Source organism: Phalangium opilio, unplaced genomic scaffold (assembly GCF_054372755.1).
Source record: "Phalangium opilio isolate 3A_F unplaced genomic scaffold, DU_Popi_V2 ptg000329l_1, whole genome shotgun sequence".
Taxonomy (NCBI): domain Eukaryota; kingdom Metazoa; phylum Arthropoda; class Arachnida; order Opiliones; family Phalangiidae; genus Phalangium; species Phalangium opilio.
Window position 1 is genome coordinate 13,521,095 of NW_028324226.1, and position 18,114 is coordinate 13,539,208.

An 18,114-nucleotide genomic window follows, 5' to 3' on the forward strand; every position below is an offset into this window, starting at 1 on the left:
TGCGAATCTTCCTATAGAAAATGTAGTATTTCTAGTAGCCCCAGAGACTTCTAGTAGCACTCTGTGTGCATTTGGTAGAACAGTTTTATAGATATTGAAATGGTAGAATATATTTATAAAATAAAAATTTGTTCGAATATTTAAACTTCAATTTGGTCGAATTATTTCGTAGTTGTCCTATTTCAAGGCGAGGAATGCTCTCAAAAACAATTACTATTTGCTGACGAATACCTTAAAAAGTACTATTCACACGGAAATTTGGAGCAGCTTAACGTGTAATTGAGTGGGCGATTGCCTTGGTAACGAGGCCAGCGAAAGACAAGGCATGAGAATGGCACAAGGCGTACTTCTATCAAGGGGGGTATACAACTATACATCCTCCTTGTTCGTATCGGGCGCAGCAGAGGCTAAAGCAGACTACGACTAAATCGTTTTGTCATTGTTATGTTGTAGTTATATGGTATTTTCCACACGAAAACTCTTAAAAGTGATAATAAATGTAGTTATAAAATGTTTTCGGGGAATGGAATTGTGCTCGAAAACCCGAGATAAGTAAATTTTTCAAATTATTGAGAGGGAAAATATTTACTACCAGTAAAATAAGTTTATTCAATGGAATAGGGTGATGGAACATTACTTTCTTAAGCATGTAAGATTTAATTAAAAAAAAAGTTTCAATATCTGCTCATTCAGTCAAGTGATTAACCATGTTCTTATCGATACTTTTTAGGTCTTGGTTAAATCCAAGACGCGTTTTGATTAATATCTGTTACTTCGGTCTTAATTTTTATTAATTTTGTGTACATGCGGTGGTGATTAATTTATTTCAGTGCTCATTCCCGCTAGCTGCAGAAAAGGATATAGTTTGTGATAATTATTAGACTGAGAGTTAGTAGCTAAGGGGACGTGACATCAATATTTTTAGTCTTAATTTAAGCTGATGAAATTCGTAGATATACGAGGGTGTGATGTCATGACAAAGATTTTAGTTCGACTATTTCTGATGAACCCAGACCAGAATATACCAGTTGCTTTCACGCTAATTTTGAACCCCATTTCCAATGTCATTGTGTCAACAAGATCTTATTCAGAACGGATATTTCTCTTAACCTTTACACGAGATTCAACATATAGATTACCATCTTTTGTGATTAACTTTAACCTAATTTAAGAAACTAAAATAGTAATTTTTTTTGTTAAAAATGGCATTAAATAAGACAACTAGCAATAATTTGGCAATATATCGAGGGAAAAGAAAGACAGTTTTGTAGTATTTTGGAAAAGCTGGCAATATCATAATAATTATATAATATAAATATAACGCGTCTTAAAAAGATTTTCTATTCCGTATAGTGTGGTAGTTTTGCATATTTTATTTTTCGCTCTGTCCTTAAGTACAATTTTAATTGGATTTAGCCATTGGGATAGATGATAAATGATTAGCCAGCGTACTAGGGGAGTCTGGCAATGGAACTGTGCTTAGATTTATCATTGAATATAGGAAATAATAGGATCAACAAATTATTTAGTAGTATTTATGAAACTAATGGTAACTATTTTACCTTTGATAAAGTCAAATGAGAGTTACAGTAGTTTATTGATTACAAAAGTTAGGGTTAATAGTATTATTTATTTTATAAAATATAAATTGTAATTTTGTAAGGTTATGGCTGTTCAATAATTACTTTTAAATCATTAAAACAATAAATTGCTTTAAGAATATTTAAGTTAAACTTTTTTTAAAAGTTAAAACACGCATGATTATATTTTATTGGAATGTGCTAAATTATTTTAAAAACACATTTGGTTTGATAATTGCTACGTTTATATATAGCATGCAATTTGGAATTATATTTCCCTGGTTGTTATTTATTTATGGTATTCATTATAATTATTTTCCAGTAAATAAAAATTTTGTTTTTCACGTTTAAAGCTAATAGTTGCGTATTTTTTTAAAGGGTTTCATTCATAACTTTATAAGGAAAATTATTTTGGACACCAGAAAGGCTTTTGAGAATAATTAGTGATAGCGTCCTAACTGTCAAAAAATAGACCTTAACAGGGAAAAGCTAAGAGTAACTATAATTAATTTTAAATGAATCTAAAATGTAAGTTTCACAATGAATGCGTGAGAGGGATTAAAAAAATGTTCAAGGACAGTCATACGTGAAGGTTGGATTTAAAAACTGTGAAAAGTTCAACATTAACGTTAGAGCACCAATAATCATTTTGTTAATCTCTCAAGTGAATAATTCAATGATGAAAAAATATTTATACACATTTAATCCTAGGACTGTAAAATTGAGAATATATAATAGCCAGAAAAATAGTAAGCATGGGTTTTAATGTTAAATTATTTTAGGTATAAAAAAGGGAAGGGGGAGTTTGTTAAAATACTGCTAATATACTTAAAGATCCTTTTTAAAAAGGGTAGTGATTTGTTGGTGTAGAATCTGCAGTTTAGCTTAGAGAGTTAATGAAGCGCCTTGTATTTCGTTAGTGACATCTTCAATCCAGTTGATTTATTTTTTTTTCTATATTTCATACTATTGAACTAAGATGGCGTTAGTGGTTAATGTCATTAATCGGTAGCTTTTTTTACTGGTTCCATGGCGCGTGATTTTGTTTTATTGATGTAGAGTCTGCAGTTTAGTTCACAGTTAATGAGGAGCCTTGTGTTTCACTATTGAACTAAGATGGCGTTAGTGGTTAATGTCACTAATCGGTAGCTTTTTTACTAGCTCCATCGCGCGTGATTTTGTTTTGTTAATGTAGAATCTGCAATTTAGTTCAGAGAGTTAACAAGTTGGGAAAACCAAAATATTACCTCTCCGAGTCGGGGAAAAGACTAGTATACGACACAATATCGAAATACTAGAGCAACATTTTTTCCCTTTGTTTTGTCTAACGAGGCTTAAGTCATTGAATAGTTCTCTCTACATTGTAAAATATATAATCATCCGCTAATCCTAGGTTTCAAATCATTATTTACAAAGAATATATAAGTTCTATGTTAAATTTTATTCTCCGATGCATACCACTAACCCCATAACGATTAGCCCTTTCACTGATCTAATGCTACCATGATGCTTTCTTCTATTATAAAATCTATATCTGATTATTTAAACGTGTATTTAACTTTCGGCTCACTCTGAACCGTTAATGTCCCTTCATTACAGACACGATAATCAAAACCCAAAGTTTACTCCACCTCAGGTCTCAATTATTTACTCTTTGGTTTACTAAGCCTATTGCAGATCAAGCTTGATTTACCCGACAGAATCCAGGCCTTAGCTTTCTTCTTGAAATAACTAAAACAAGGATTATTCTATATACAGATGTAGTATAGCTTAAGTAATATATAAACAGCCATTTCAAATAATAATATTAAAAAATATCCTTGGAATATCCAAATGAAACAGAGCTTTAAAGCTACAAAAGTACTAAATGCATCGTAATTACGAAAAGGATGTCCACATATTCACTTTATATTATGGAAAAAGTGAATATTAAGGTTCTGTAGGATTTCTTAACACATCAAAACAAAGCGAACTGCTAACTCGGCCCACTAGTGTGACAACGGACAGACACACACAGACAAAAAAATAGACTGCTCCATAACTCTTTCCGTATTAATTTTGAATTGAGAAAAGAGATGATCTTAAATATAAAAATAAATATAATTAATATTTAATATTTTTTTCGTTAGTTATTCGCCTTATTGAACGTTACATCGTTTTAAAAAAGAACAATTAAACATTCTTGAGAGACTTGACTAATATTGGCGTTTGAAATGAAGCATACTCCGGTTGCTTCGCCTTTCTAAAATAGGTAGTATATAAGGGTTTCGAATCGCAGCTATGGATAAGAACAGCGCAATTGCGTGAACCTTTGGTGGAAGCCCCACCTTAGGGAGGCCGGACGTTTCTCGTAACCCTGGCCGATCGCCGCGTATGTCTTAACCTTAACGATGATGATGGAGTAGAAGCCAGGTGTGCAGACTGGTGTCCATGTGGGATGGACAAAAACAATGACCAATAGATGGTGGTGTGTAGAAACCAGTGTTTACAGACTGGTGTCCATGTGGGATGGACAAAGACTAGAAGATGGTGGGGATCTCATTAGAAGCCAGGTGTACAGACTGGTGTTCATGTGGGATGGACAAAGACCAGAAGATGGTGGTGATTAGAAGCCAGTGTGTACAGACTGGTGTAAATGTGGGATGTACAAAGACCACAAGAGGGTGGTGATTAGAAGCCAGTGTGTACAGACTGGTGTCCATGTGGGATGGACAAAGACCAGAGACTGGTGATGTTAGACAGGCAATGGAGTAATAGCCTGTAAGTGTAGTACAATTTCCGAAATTTCCGGAAATTGAGAACACGTTTGCTCCGATTTGCAAACTGCGAACGCGGTCACGTGGGTGTAACAACAGACAGACAGACACACAGACACGTCGAAATTAGAACCTCTCCGTGACATACGTCACTCGGAGAGGTAATGATGTGTCTTGTGTTTGGTAGCGACATCTCCAGTCCATTTTATTTTTTTTTTATATTTATTACGTTTGAACTCAGATAGCATTACTGCTTAACGTCATTAATTGGCAGCTTTATTTTACTTATTCCATCGAGCTTGTTTTGTTTGGCAAACGTCCGTAAAATAACGTTCATAATGATGGTATATTACCTTTAAGGCGTTTCGATGGAAATTTAAATTGAACTCCAAGGTTAATCACAGTTGGGTTTTTTAGAGTTACGAGTGAAGTACTTGAGGTTTAATCGGGTGGTGAAGGAGGGGGATTTGGGGTATTTCACCACCCGCGGACACGGGGTAGTCAGTTCCTGTAGGGTAGGCATGCTGACAAGTCCCTTATTCCCTCAAAATTTTGTCGCCCAGAAGCTTGGCTTACAGGAGTGCGCCCAAACTCCCAACATAGTGAAGTACATAATTTTAGTAACAAACCATTGCTGTTCTAAATTTTAATAACGTTGAAGCAACTTTTGTTCAAAAAAGTTTTTTTTGGCGAATTCATATCTATTATGAACTTCTATTGTGTTGATGAACTTGAAGGCAAGGCTTGCCAAGCCGTTATATAAATGCAGGGAAATCAAATAATTGACATGTATTATTTGGCCTTGGTACACCTTGACGTTCTATAGACACTCGCTCAACCAATACGAAGGTTATTTCTTTGATATCTTTGCTTTTTTTTAATCCAAAGTCGCTCTCATTCTTTGAACACGCCAGTCTAAAGTGTCTGTTGATTCGGCATAGAAGTTGAATATTTTATTTCTTGATCTGTCTATCGAAGTCTTGTGGTGTTGTTTTTTATAATGATGATGATAATTTTTTTTAGCTGTGTAGTTTTAACCTTTTATTATACTGGTAAAGGCTATGATGAATTATCTTTCTGTTGAAGCTTAGCAGCTGGCACGTGTTGATACAATACGCTTGTAGTTGTACGAAAATAGTCTTTAAATTGCATGTTTCAAACTTGAAAATATGCACTGCTTGTAGCATTTATGTCGAAATAATTTTGTTCTTCGTTATATTAGTTATGTAAAGGGGCGGAGGGGGAAGAGGCGAAAGAAAACTTTACCATTTACTGGCTATTATATGTTCATTTAAAAATAAATTTTGTGGGTCATTTTATATGTTCATTTAAAAATAAATTTTGTGGGTCATTTTTTTTAAATTTTGTCAGGCATCTCTTAGCTTTAAGTTTGGAAACAGTGCTGCTAGAACATGGCAATTATTGTTTTGTGCGTGGGTTACCAAAGGGACAATGAAAAGGTTATTAAATTTTGAAGGAAAAAAAAGCTATTCCAGAAGTTTTGCAAATTCTACCCCTGTTGGTTTTACTCAATGGCACCCGTCACTCAGACTACTCCAGCTGGTGAGAAACACATAGAGAATATGCAAAAGTTCCTGGAATATGAATTGTAAAAAAATGGTTTAGTTATTTTATTTACAAGGGTAATGTAATATATATATATATATATATATATATATATATATATATATATATATATATATATATATATATTGGTAAACGCAATTGGAGAAATAATTCTCAAACTTTATAAAAACAAATTCTCCAACAATAGTAGGATATTAGTTAGTGGGACAAATTAATTAGTTCATATGGCCATTAAATAGTTTTAAAAATGGATTTTTGTAAGTGGTATTAGATTGGGTCGGGTACACATTATTGATAAGTTATACAAAGAAAAGGTTATATTAATAGATAATATTTAAACATAAAAGCTTTGCTAATCTTTGATATTGTAACAGGATAATATTAGATTAGATTAATTTAATTTAATGTTTTTGAATAGTTTTAAATTGTTAATGTAAAAAAGTTATGGGCGTCTTAATTTAAAAAAAAATAGCGCGCTTAAAAGAGAAAAAAATGGAAAATGCGAAACTGATATTTAGAAAACTCTTTGAATATATTAATTTTAATCAGTATTTATTTAAAATTTGGATACGAGTGTCTAAATCTCAGTTCAAAAAATCTGTTCAATGTTAACTAATAGGATGAGTTTGTCTCAATAGTTTCACCAGCTTATTAAAGAATTATATTTAATCACATAGCATTACCAACAGGGGTTACGTTTTTAGCGTGTTTTTTACATAAAACACCATTGGGGCAAGACTAATACAGAGTACTAAAAACCCTTCACTAGAAAATTCTAAAATGAATGCAAGAATCATCGCCTTTTTTCGTAACAATAGCATGGCCCTACAATCCTCCCTCCTCTCCCTTTCACGGTTATTATAGTAGGCAACATCAAAATTACTCCAGAACCATCGTTAACCATAAACTTCCTCTAGGATTAACAATCTTACCCAGTCATAAATTACTTTAAAGGGAATATGAAACTATTAGTATATCTTTGACAGATATGATGCTCCTTTCTGGTACGAATATTGAAATTTTGGACTTTACGCGGGGTAAATTTGATATGGATTCTTCAAGCACGTTAGATTCCCTTTAATGTGTCTGGACCCTTTCCAAGAGCAGAACAGTGACGTCAGTCAAGTTACTGACGAATCTCTCCCTTTTTCTGATCATTGTATCACTGACCTCGTACCAGCCGTTGTCTTTTCTCACAAAGTTCACATAATGTCCCTCGGCCAACGATTCACCTTTATGAATAATCACCCCTTTAGTTTTAAAAAGCATCTTACTCATAGTGACATTTTGATTTTCAAAACTTGATATTTTGGTCGAAATCTTAATTGGTCGACCATCTTTGTAATCGCCACGGAGAAGACACAAAAATACGTACTTCCCGCTGGATATCAATACATCACGCTCTTGTATTTTTGGGTTGTTACAAAATACGCATGGTACCTCTGTTAATCTCATCCTTTTTTCTAGAGATTTCCAATCAATTTTATCTCGGTTTTCTAGTGGAAGATTGAAAATGTTGCTTTCAACAATATTCTCCGAATTTTGTTCAACTTGACATTTGGGGCATTTGGTAACGTTTCGCGACTTTGACCAAAAAAGATCTTTTAGAGCCTTAGAGTAATCGGCTTCCATTTCTTGGCTTAGTGTCGTCAAGAGCACCATCAGAAATTCACTGGCGTCTTGTTGATCGTTTTGCGTAAAATGATTTCCAACAGCCATTCTCAGTTCCAACCCTTTACGACTGAAACTTCCTTGAGAACTCTCGATGTCGTTTATCGTGTCATGAAGGCACCGTAAAACTGGTTTTTCAACGAACGATCCATTGTAGGACTTAACCAATTCTCTTAATTCCGGCACTAATAAAAGCAGTTGCAAAACGCTATTAGAATAGCACGTTACTTGATCATCGTTAGCTAAACCCTTCAAGGGAAAACTAGCCAAACTCTGTTGGGCTTTCCTTTTCTTCTTCGGTGTTTCTTCACATCTCTCTTCCTCGCCTTCTAAAAGGCTTTTAGATAGTGTGGGCGCACTTCTTTTCCCACCGCGCCTTTCTTTCGACTCCGTTATTTCCAAAACAGGCAGATCTGGCCTATATTTTTTGCGAAGCCTGTTATACTCCATTATGGCTCGTCCATCCGCCTTAATTTTAGTCGGATCGAACTGTAATAGATGGAGTCCGGCTAAGGACGTCACTCTCGATAAAGCGACGTACGCCATGCCCGTTCCAAATAAATTTGGACCCAAATCCATAATGGCGCATTTTAAACTCATTCCTTGGCTTTTGTGTATCGTAATAGCGTACGCCAGGATGACGGGAAACTGCGAGCGCTTAACGTAAATGTTTGTCATGAGCAAAAATTTTACGCAAATTTTTTCAACTAAAAAGTCAGTGTTAGCGTCGTCGTTATTCGGTTCGCGATCTACTCTGAGAAAAATACCAATAACGTTTCCTTGTTCGTCCTTCTTAAATCCAGTTATGAAACCCATCGTACCATTTACAACGCCTTCTTCAAAACTGATATTCCTTCTGACCATTATTCGGCAGCCAACGCACAGAAATAATTTGCTCTCCAAACCACCCGTTTTGGACGGTTCGTTTTCTAGCCTTTGCAGTCTCCTGAGAATGTTTTTATTCATTTTTTTGCCGTAGTCAGCGAGCCTATCCTGGCAAGGAATGACTTCAACTTTCTCGCCGTTTTTTCGCAGCATTTCACAGTTGAATTTTTCGCACATGGCTAATTTAGGCATCAAACAAATTGGGTGAAACCCTTTGCAACGGTTTCGCCCTCCGACCCCGTTGCAGACGACAGTGGACGGAAGCTTAAAAATTTCAAACCTCTGGTTTATGCTCAGTCCACTGCCGTCAAGTAACTACCGCGACCCCACACATCTAGTTCTATCCGGTTGCCACCCTTCCCCCTATTGAGGAAAGGAGTTAACATCCTGCGGGAAATGTATAAAAGAGAAATTTTACGTTGTATTAACACATTCGCATTGACACCCGGGTACAATGTAGTCGTCACCATTTTTGCTGAACCTCATGGTTCAGTCTCGTCTTTATGATTTAAATTTAATTTATGTTTAATAAAAGTCAAAGAGTTTTTGATTCATCAATATGTCTTCTAATTTAAATTAAGTTAAAAGTTAGTCTCCAACCACGGATCTCCGAAAGCGGCACAACCAAGAAGAACCTGGGTAATATGATTTTAACACTTAGCGTTGTGACTACGGTCCTCCTTTATAAGGATTGACTGAACGCCTTGTCAACGGAACCTTTTTTCCGTTACAATTGGTGCCGTGTACCCAGTGAAACGAACCCCGTGTTACAAATAATGCCGTGCCCGTCGTTTTTAACCCTCGGTTCTTACTTTTCCCGTCCCGTCGCTTTTCTTCGTCGCCGGGGTGGTCGGGCCCGATTCGCGAGCTTCGTTACAGGTTAGTTCTAGTTTGAGCAAGATCGTCGCCATCTTGGAACTCTCTCTTCTCGAACAATCGAAGACGCATTTCCCAAATTTAGTTTTAAATCGAATTGAATCATGGATTTTATTTATTCTACCAGTGATCTAGATTAGAATTATTTATATTTAGAATTAAATCTCGTGATAAACTAAATTATTTTTCAGCTAGATAAAATTTTTGAATTTAATTATTTTTGAAATTTTAATGAGTCATCCCGAATCGTGCCCGAGTTTAAAATTATATCGCGGAAGCCAAGATTCGGAAAATTCTTCGGTCTCATCCCGTGAGTCGGACATTTCGGAATACGCGTAGCCGGTAGCTAAGCCTAACCTCGCGGTGCAAGGCGAGATACGCCGATATGGCCCTCAGAGATTGTTAGTCTCCGGATTGGAACATTCACCTTCGACTTAAACTTAATAAATCTTATCGAACTTTTCACTCAACTCAATCAAGAGACTTTAAAACATTTTTACTCGGAATTAAACGAATTTTACAAACATTAGCAACCAAACGATATCGGACTAAGTGACAGTGCCCCACAAAGCTTGTAAATACCCAAAGTCTCGCGTAAATTTCGGAAACTCCCCTACCCAGACTTAACGTATTATAACAAGATTGGCCCCAAACATTTACTTCCGGCGTAATAGTGCTACGCGTAATAAACTATATTTCCCCACCATACCAAATCTCACGCCTGCGGATGTATCAATCACCGGCCAAGAATTGCAACAACTGACCAAGAAAACCCAAATGGACATCACCACCGCTGATCAGATAGATCCCGGAACGGAACCACACCAACTAGAGACCCCAAATGGATATCACCACCGCTGATCAGACAGATCCCGGAACGGAATTCCACACCCAATAGAGACCCCAACTGGACATCGCCACCGCAGATCAGACGATCCCGGAAAGGAAATTCACCCAAACCCTCCTCACGATTATGACGAAGTCCACATCCGATACCGACGAACTCTCCGAACAAACGCACCACCATCTCCACGGAAGCATCCATCCACGAATGAAGACACCCCATGAAGACTAACTTACATAAACCTTAATTTAATTAATCAAAAATGTCTTGATTAGAATCAAGTCCTAAAAAGTATCGATAAGACTGAGGTTATCACTTGTCTGAAGGATCAGATATTAATTTTTCTTTTTAATTGAAACTTAAAGGCATGCTTAAGAAAAAACAACGTTCCATTACCGTTTTCCGTTGAAATAACTTATTTTACAGGTAATCAATTTCAAAAATTTACTTATCTCGGGTTTTCGGGCACAATTCCATTCCCCCAAAACATTTTATCATTACATTAATTACTTTTGAGAGAGTACGTGTATGACATTGAGTTTTAAAAGGTTCCCTCATTTGTGCCCGGTATGCTTCGCAGTGGATACGTTTTAAAACAATGGCGGAAAATTAAGTAGGGACAGTTAGATTTTTACTCGTGGTTATGCAAAATAATGTAATGTCTAGTGTACTTCAGTCAACAGTCATACTGTTCATTCTCATAGCTCAGGACATGATTAATGCTGCTCACTATTTCTCTCTCTAGTTTCAAACAATGGTTAGAGACCATTCAGTGCCGCAGGTCGCACATGAATATATTTCAACTACAGTTTACATCAATTCTCCGTGGTCGTACTATTAGAGGGTTAAGCACTAATTTGTTCAGAACATGTCTCGAAAGTGTGCTTGTTGTATGTTTTTAAAGTAGTGTTGCCAATGTGTGGGTAATTTCCCACATCGTGGGAGATTTAGGTTTGGTTTTAGGCTCTGTGGGGAAAAAGTAATATTTTTCCGAAATCAATCAAATGTCGGAATTTTCCTGTTCAAGGGTTAATAGTGCAAAATTTTCAAAAATGCACTAATTTTAACTGCACAGTTAAAATTAGTGCATTTTCGAAAATTTTATCCGGTTTAATAATTTCAAGCGACATTTTGAAATAAATTCGGTGATTTTAAGTTTGGCACTGAAAAAAAAGAAAGCATATTTTGAGAATTTTAAAGCTTTATAGCATTTGTACATATTGTCAAAGCCATGCGGAGTGATATTCCATATTAAACTTAGTATGATAAAATAGTCCAGATAAATATGACTGTAAAAAAGGGGGTGTGGGAAATGCGGCAAATTTTTAAAATGGAAGTGGGAACATCCACTTTCTAACATTAGCAACACTGATTTGAAGGTTTTGGTCATGGCTAAACAGACCGCTCATTCAGTTTTTTATTGTTTTAAAGCTTATTTTGACACGTTATCTCTCAAAAGTAATTAATGTAATGATAAAATGTTTTGGGGGAATGGAATTGTGCCCGAAAACCCGAGATAAGTAAATTTTTGAAATTGATTACCTGTAAAATAAGTTATTTCAACGGAAAACGGTAATGGAACGTTGTTTTTTCTTAAGCATGCCTTTAAGTTTCAATTAAAAAGAAAAATTAATATCTGATCCTTCAGACAAGTGATAACCTCAGTCTTATCGATACTTTTTAGGACTTGATTCTAATCAAGACATTTCTGATTAATATCTGCTCCTTCAGTCTTCATTTTAATTAAGATTGTTGAGAAACTGTTTTACATTTTCAAAATCTACACTAAGCAGAAACATATAAAAAAGGGACCGTAACTTTTGCTCAATCAGTCATTTATTTATAATGATACTCCAAAAAATAAAAACGTAACTCATTGAAAGTTTGTATTCTTATTGTAATTAACATAATACAATTTTTTACAACCCTTTATTGAAACGCGAGGCGCTCCCCTAAAAATTCCACAAATAGGACCAAATTGACAGTTTTACACAATTTTTTAAAACGCTGATTTATGTCTGTTTAACCTTCAGCTCAAACTTTTCATAAGCCCAATATGAAATTCGGATATCCTTAAAACTTCTCAAAGACGATCCGAGATTATCAATTTCGAACTTTTTTTGTAGCATTAACTAACGTCTGTTTGATATTAAGCTTATAAACCTTAAACACAAAATAGTCAGGGCAATGCCGACTCAGTTTATAAGGGCTACCCTAAAAGTCCACAAAGGTGATCCAAGATTGTTAATAAATACGCCTAAAAAGTGCCCTCTTCAAAATATGTAGCCGGGGAAAAGAGAGCGTGATCGAGTGGGCTTTGCTAGTGGGTATTTTGGTAGTAAGTAACGGGGGTTGGGACTCCAGGCATAGCCCGCTCCATCACGCACTCGACAACGCAAAGCAACTTGCGCCAACGTGGGAAATAAGGCGGTAACACAGGGCAAATGACGAGTTTAAAAATTGCCTGGTACAGTTCAAAAATTAAAATCGGAGGGGGGTCAGTGGTCCACGAGACTACTAAATAATTCAAGGGTAACCAGAGTCCACACATTAAAATTCTAATATTTTAATTATCCACTTCCTTAGCTTAGCAGACGCCGCGCCCTGGTCAATGGTCATGGACCAGTTCATTTATTCCTGGGCAGGGGGTCGCTGGCCCAATGTCTAGTTTTAAAAAAATCCCTATTTCCCACCCTGATTCAGTTGGGAGTCCTGGAGCTCCTAAAGTCCAGAGATGCATATGACAAGGATTCATTTCTCATAAGCGAGAATGGCCAACTCTGTTGTGTAAGAGACAGCCTGGCAGCCTGGTATTTTTTTACTTCTAAGTCAGCTGGGTTTTCACCTTTAAAAGTTAATACAGCCCTTTGAATTTAAATAATTAGAAATGAGAAATGTTATTAAATGAATAAATCTATACGGTTGCAGTTGTGTCGAAATGAGAGCAATTAAATATGTGTCTTTGATATTTAGCTCTGATAATTTCAGAAACTTAATAAAAAGTAGTGTTATGTATTTAACCAGAATTTATTTTATTGAAATTTATTAATAATTATTTAATTAAAAAAATTGTAATACCATTTTATGTTTTAAATTTTACAAATAAAATTCAAAACAGTAAACATAGGGCAAAGGTTATATTGTATTATAATTAGCCCGTGGGATTGATTTTAGCTATATCGCAATTAGAGCTCGACATTTTCTATCCATTATCCACAAATTAGTAATTAATTTGAATGAAAATAGGTGGATATCTTTTATTAATTGGGGAATAATGCACACACTTTACATTTAAATTTTAGAAGTTAATTTATTATTTACTTTGTGTATATAATATTCAGCATTAATTTCACTAAGGAAATAAACTAATTACCTACGAGGAATTAACTAGTATATGTGTTTAAAATTATAATTTAATCGTTTCAAAACTAATATGGTTTTGAACCGGTCTTTGTAATTTAGTTATTAAAATTTTTGATTGTCGATTGGTCAATATTGAAAATTAACCAATGGTGGAACTAATTTTTTTTAAACTCAATGAAACTGAAATATGAATGAATAATCTACTGAAAGAGGTATCAACCTATTATTTTTTTTCAAAAGAAGGTAAATAAGGATCAGATGGCTTGCTGCTTCAAACAAGATTTTTAACCATGAATAGAATATTTTGTTAATTTTAGTCAAATTTAGATATTCGGTAATCGAGTTGATATGAATAAAGCCCTTTTTGCTCATGTCTATTTTAAACTTTAATCACAGATTTCTCTTACCATTTCACAAGCATAATAAACACTACTGAAGGGCGCAAATCTATCTGTGATCGGTAATGGTGACCAATATAGCAATTGCCCAATTAATCGGTTTGAACTTCATTTGCACATTTCTACTCGCTAATTTGAAATGTTGCGAGAAATTTGAATGGAATATAAGTATATATCTCTTTCAGAAGATAATTTTTGATGTTGATATTTAAGATTCGTTGAGTTAAAAAAATTGGTATTGGTATTTCAAGTAAGCTTGAACATCGGTGAATTTACGATATGGGCTTATGATGTTAGTCTGTTTATAAGATTAAGTCGTTACTTTAAGTGTCACTAGACAGTATCTACCTCCAAAATCGAGAGTTAGTAACTTTATAACCATCTCCTAGTCAGAGGATATCCGAGGGTCAATTTCTTATATCATTGACTGACGAAGGCTCACTATAGCAGCTGAGCTTAGTCAACTTTTGGCAAGGCCTAATACCGTTTTTGCATGACTGTCGCCGTCAAATTCCTTTTAAAGCATAGATCATTAGATCATATAGTATCCACCCTTGATTTTCATTACGCAACACACGTTGGATTCGTAAACCTCGACGTGCACCACGATTAGAAGCATTAAAATGCAAAAACAACACACTGACCGCATACATTTTTGGTAAATAACAGACTCAAACAGAGTCACTACAGCTGTTTTCAGGGCTGAACGAGCGACCGAGAGGGCTTTAAAGAAAAAGCCTCCGGCGGCCGGTCTCTTAAAGGGGGTAGTTTCGAGGGAACGAAATTCAAATGCAAGGCGCGTCCCTTCAACAAAAAACATTGAATTCGTTAATACGGACGTTTTAGGCAATTATAATATTGAAATTTTATACAATTAAGTAATATTTAAGAAAACTAAGCACTACTTTCAAAGTCTAAACTTTAAAAACACGACGATACGAGAAGGCGAAGTAACAACAAGAGGTAAACATTTTTATAAATGGCAAAAATTAAAGGTAAGCCAAGGCTTAGCGCAATTTCACCGCCTTAAAGAAAGTGCCAAGTTTAGAAATAGATTGTGGGACAATAAAAAGGTGGAAAATTATGAAATTAGGCTTATATTAAAGCTTGAAACCTACTTTATATTATATTTAAAATCCATCCATGAGCAAATCCTCAAAAAATATGAAAATGGCAACGAAAAAGGACCCACTCTCAAATTTTTTTCCCCTTAAAAAAAATGGCGGCCACAAACGGGGTAATTTGTAACGGCGGCAATATTAAAGCAGTCTTATCTCACTATCGATAGGCCATTTCAAACAAAAGGCATTAAGAAAAAACAATCGGATTATTATGACGCAACTATACGTAAAAAAAGGCCAATATTGGTCGCGCTGATATTTACCAATAAAACAGCGTATCCATGCTAAAATATCGCAGATTGGGGTAGTTTTTAAAATTTAAAATTAAACATACTTAAAATTAATTTTTCTCAAAAACCTTAAAAATGGTCCTAGAAAAAGGTTTAAATTTTGATATAAAACCGTTCCCAAACGTAACAAACGAATATTTCATTTCAAAAGGGTGGCCACAAAATGGCTAAATTTGAAAAAAACTCCATGTTATTTCTATGGGAAAATTTAACTTTTTCACCAAAAGGGCTGATTAATTTTATGGAAATGAAAACCACCCTTAGCAACTTTATTTTTTATACAATAAACTAATGGGTGGATCTTCTTGAAATTTTAACCACATATTGAGGGCCCGAATTGTAGTTCTGTGGATTTTTTTCAAAGCAGTTAATACGATACAAAAAAAGTTATAAATAATCAAAAAACCATCCTTATACATTAAAGTCGGTATGAGGTCTTATCTAAGAGAGCTATCGCTCTCCTAGAATTTTATAGCAATGTATAAAAATTTTCATTGGGGGGTAGAATGCAACGGTTTCGCCCTCCGACCCCGTTGCAGACGACAGTGGATGGAAGCTTAAAAATTTCAAACCTCTGGTTTATGCTCAGTCCACTGCCGTCAAGTAACTACCGCGACCCCACACATCTAGTTCTATCCGGTTGCCACCCTTCCCCCTATTGAGGAAAGGAGTTAACATCCTGCGGGAAATGTATAAAAGAGAAATTTTACGTTGTATTAACACATTCGCATTGACACCCGGGTACAATGTAGTCGTCACCATTTTTGCTGAACCTCATGGTTCAGTCTCGTCTTTATGATTTAAATTTAATTTATGTTTAATAAAAGTCAAAGAGTTTTTGATTCATCAATATGTCTTCTAATTTAAATTAAGTTAAAAGTTAGTCTCCAACCACGGATCTCCGAAAGCGGCACAACCAAGAAGAACCTGGGTAATATGATTTTAACACTTAGCGTTGTGACTACGGTCCTCCTTTATAAGGATTGACTGAACGCCTTGTCAACGGAACCTTTTTTCCGTTACACCTTCATTGGACAGCTTAATGAAAAGGTCCATAGCCACCTCGATGTGTTGTCCGTCAGCAACCAATCTACTTTTTAAGGTTGCAACATCAGCTTCGGAAATATTTCCAATTCTAACTCTGCTTAAAATGTCGCTGTAACTTTGGTCGTTGGCTTGTCTAACATTTTGCGTTAGTTCATCGTATTTAAAAAACTTCCAAAGATCACTTCCTCCGATGCAATTGAATCTAAGTCTGGCTTCTTCGGAAGTGATTTTGATGAACGCGGGATTCCCTTGAACTGGAGGCAATTGGAAAAAGTCTCCCAAAACAAGAATAAATACAACTCCACCAAATGGTTGGTTCATTTCCCAAAATTCGTTCAGCCTCAAGTGAACGTGAGTCAGTAACACCGACGAGACCATGGAAATTTCATCAATAATTAACAGTTTTAAATTTCCCAAAGTTTCTTTCATAATGCTCATATTGTCAGAACTTAGGGAATGGTATTCGGCAATACGCCCATGATCTACCGGCAACATTAGTAATCTGTGTAATGTTACGCCATTAACATTCAACGCTGCCAAACCCGTTGGCGCGGCAATTGCCACGCTAGCAGGATTTTGAAAGCGTCGCCTTACGGCGTTGGCGAGAGTGTCGATAAGAAACGATTTGCTAGTGCCACCAGGTCCCGACACAAAAAGGCACTTGTTTCCAGATTTTTCTCCCTCTTGGGAGAAGTGATCCATGATATGATCATATATTCGCCTTTGATCCGAGTTTAGTAACGCCACATTGTCAACATCAGTCTCGAAATTTATTTCCATGGCAGCTTCTACATCAGCCATCGCATTCTCAACTTCAATAACAATTTCCTTCCCTTGCAACGCATTTTCATCGTCGTCACTTTCTGCTTCCGAAATTACGGTTTCTGGCTCTTTCGCCTTTTTAGAAGCCTCGCGTTTCTTTTCAACTTCTTTGGAAACCGAGAGTTTCTCGTGATATTCTCTCATATCTTTTAACACCGAAAGCGAGTTTTCGAAAGCATCCGCGTAAGTTTCAAACTCGCCTAATAGTTCAGTTTCGTCACGCCACGGTTTGAAGAGGATCAGTAGAGCGTGACAATACTTTTCTTTCTCCTCAATCGGGTCGTGAATGTAGTGCTCCACTATGTAGGGCTTAATTCTCTTTCTCATGAAACCCAGATTGTTTTTCAACTCGATTACATTCGCATTTTTCTCGACACCTTCAGAGTGCTTCGTGTAATCATAAAACTGACCAAATTCCCGCAAACTAAGATTTTCCAAGCTGTCGGACGATTCGGATACTTGTCGTCGACGAACCCTTTTTGGCAAGTGTCCTTGCTTTCGGGGTCAGTTTCCCTCAAACGAGCGAGTTCCTTGTAACCTTTCAAAATTCTCGATCGGTTTTCTTTCAAGTTAGTGTTTATAAATAGTGCTGTCGGACTTGTTGTAAAGATCTTGGCCCAGCATCATATCAAGAGCTTCATAAATTCCTATTTGCTTGCATGTCAAAGATTTCAATCTATAGGCAAATAATTTTTTGGACAAACTTTCATTCCCTAACTCGGCAAAAGTTTGGTCCATGTCAGCTCGGTCTCCCTTTGTCACGTACGCAGTGACATAGTTTGCCACAATTTCCGATTTGTCAGCGACAAATTGCAAATCCATATTGGCTTTGGAAGCCAAAAGAAGCGTGGGATTATAATCATTTATTAACTCT

At 35.8% G+C, this 18,114-nt stretch overlaps 1 protein-coding gene across 1 annotated transcript; it reads right to left on the minus strand.

The window, feature by feature from the left end:
• Nucleotides 1-246: 246 nt before the first annotated feature.
• On the minus strand, nucleotides 247-17,120 carry LOC149611107 (uncharacterized). The gene is made up of 3 exons (XM_089858832.1): nucleotides 16,397-17,120; nucleotides 8,478-8,691; nucleotides 247-295 (listed from the first exon to the last, which is right to left on the minus strand). The coding sequence occupies exons 1-3, from the start codon at nucleotides 17,118-17,120 to the stop codon at nucleotides 247-249; spliced, it is 987 nt and encodes a 328-aa protein (XP_089714958.1).
• Between the last annotated feature and the right edge of the window lie 994 nt (nucleotides 17,121-18,114).

Bases quoted from the DNA above. Each gene is read 5' to 3' on its own strand.
- LOC149611107 (XM_089858832.1), bottom strand. From the start codon at position 17,120: ATGGATCACTTCTCCCAAGAGGGAGAAAAATCTGGAAACAAGTGCCTT. The intron at 8,692-16,396 runs GTGTAACGGAAA...ACCGTTGCAAAG, and splicing joins CATTAAGCTGTCCAATGAAG to GGTTTCACCCAATTTGTTTG. The intron at 296-8,477 runs GTGCGTTGGCTG...CTCGTTACCAAG, and splicing joins TTGGAGAGCAAATTATTTCT to GCAATCGCCCACTCAATTAC.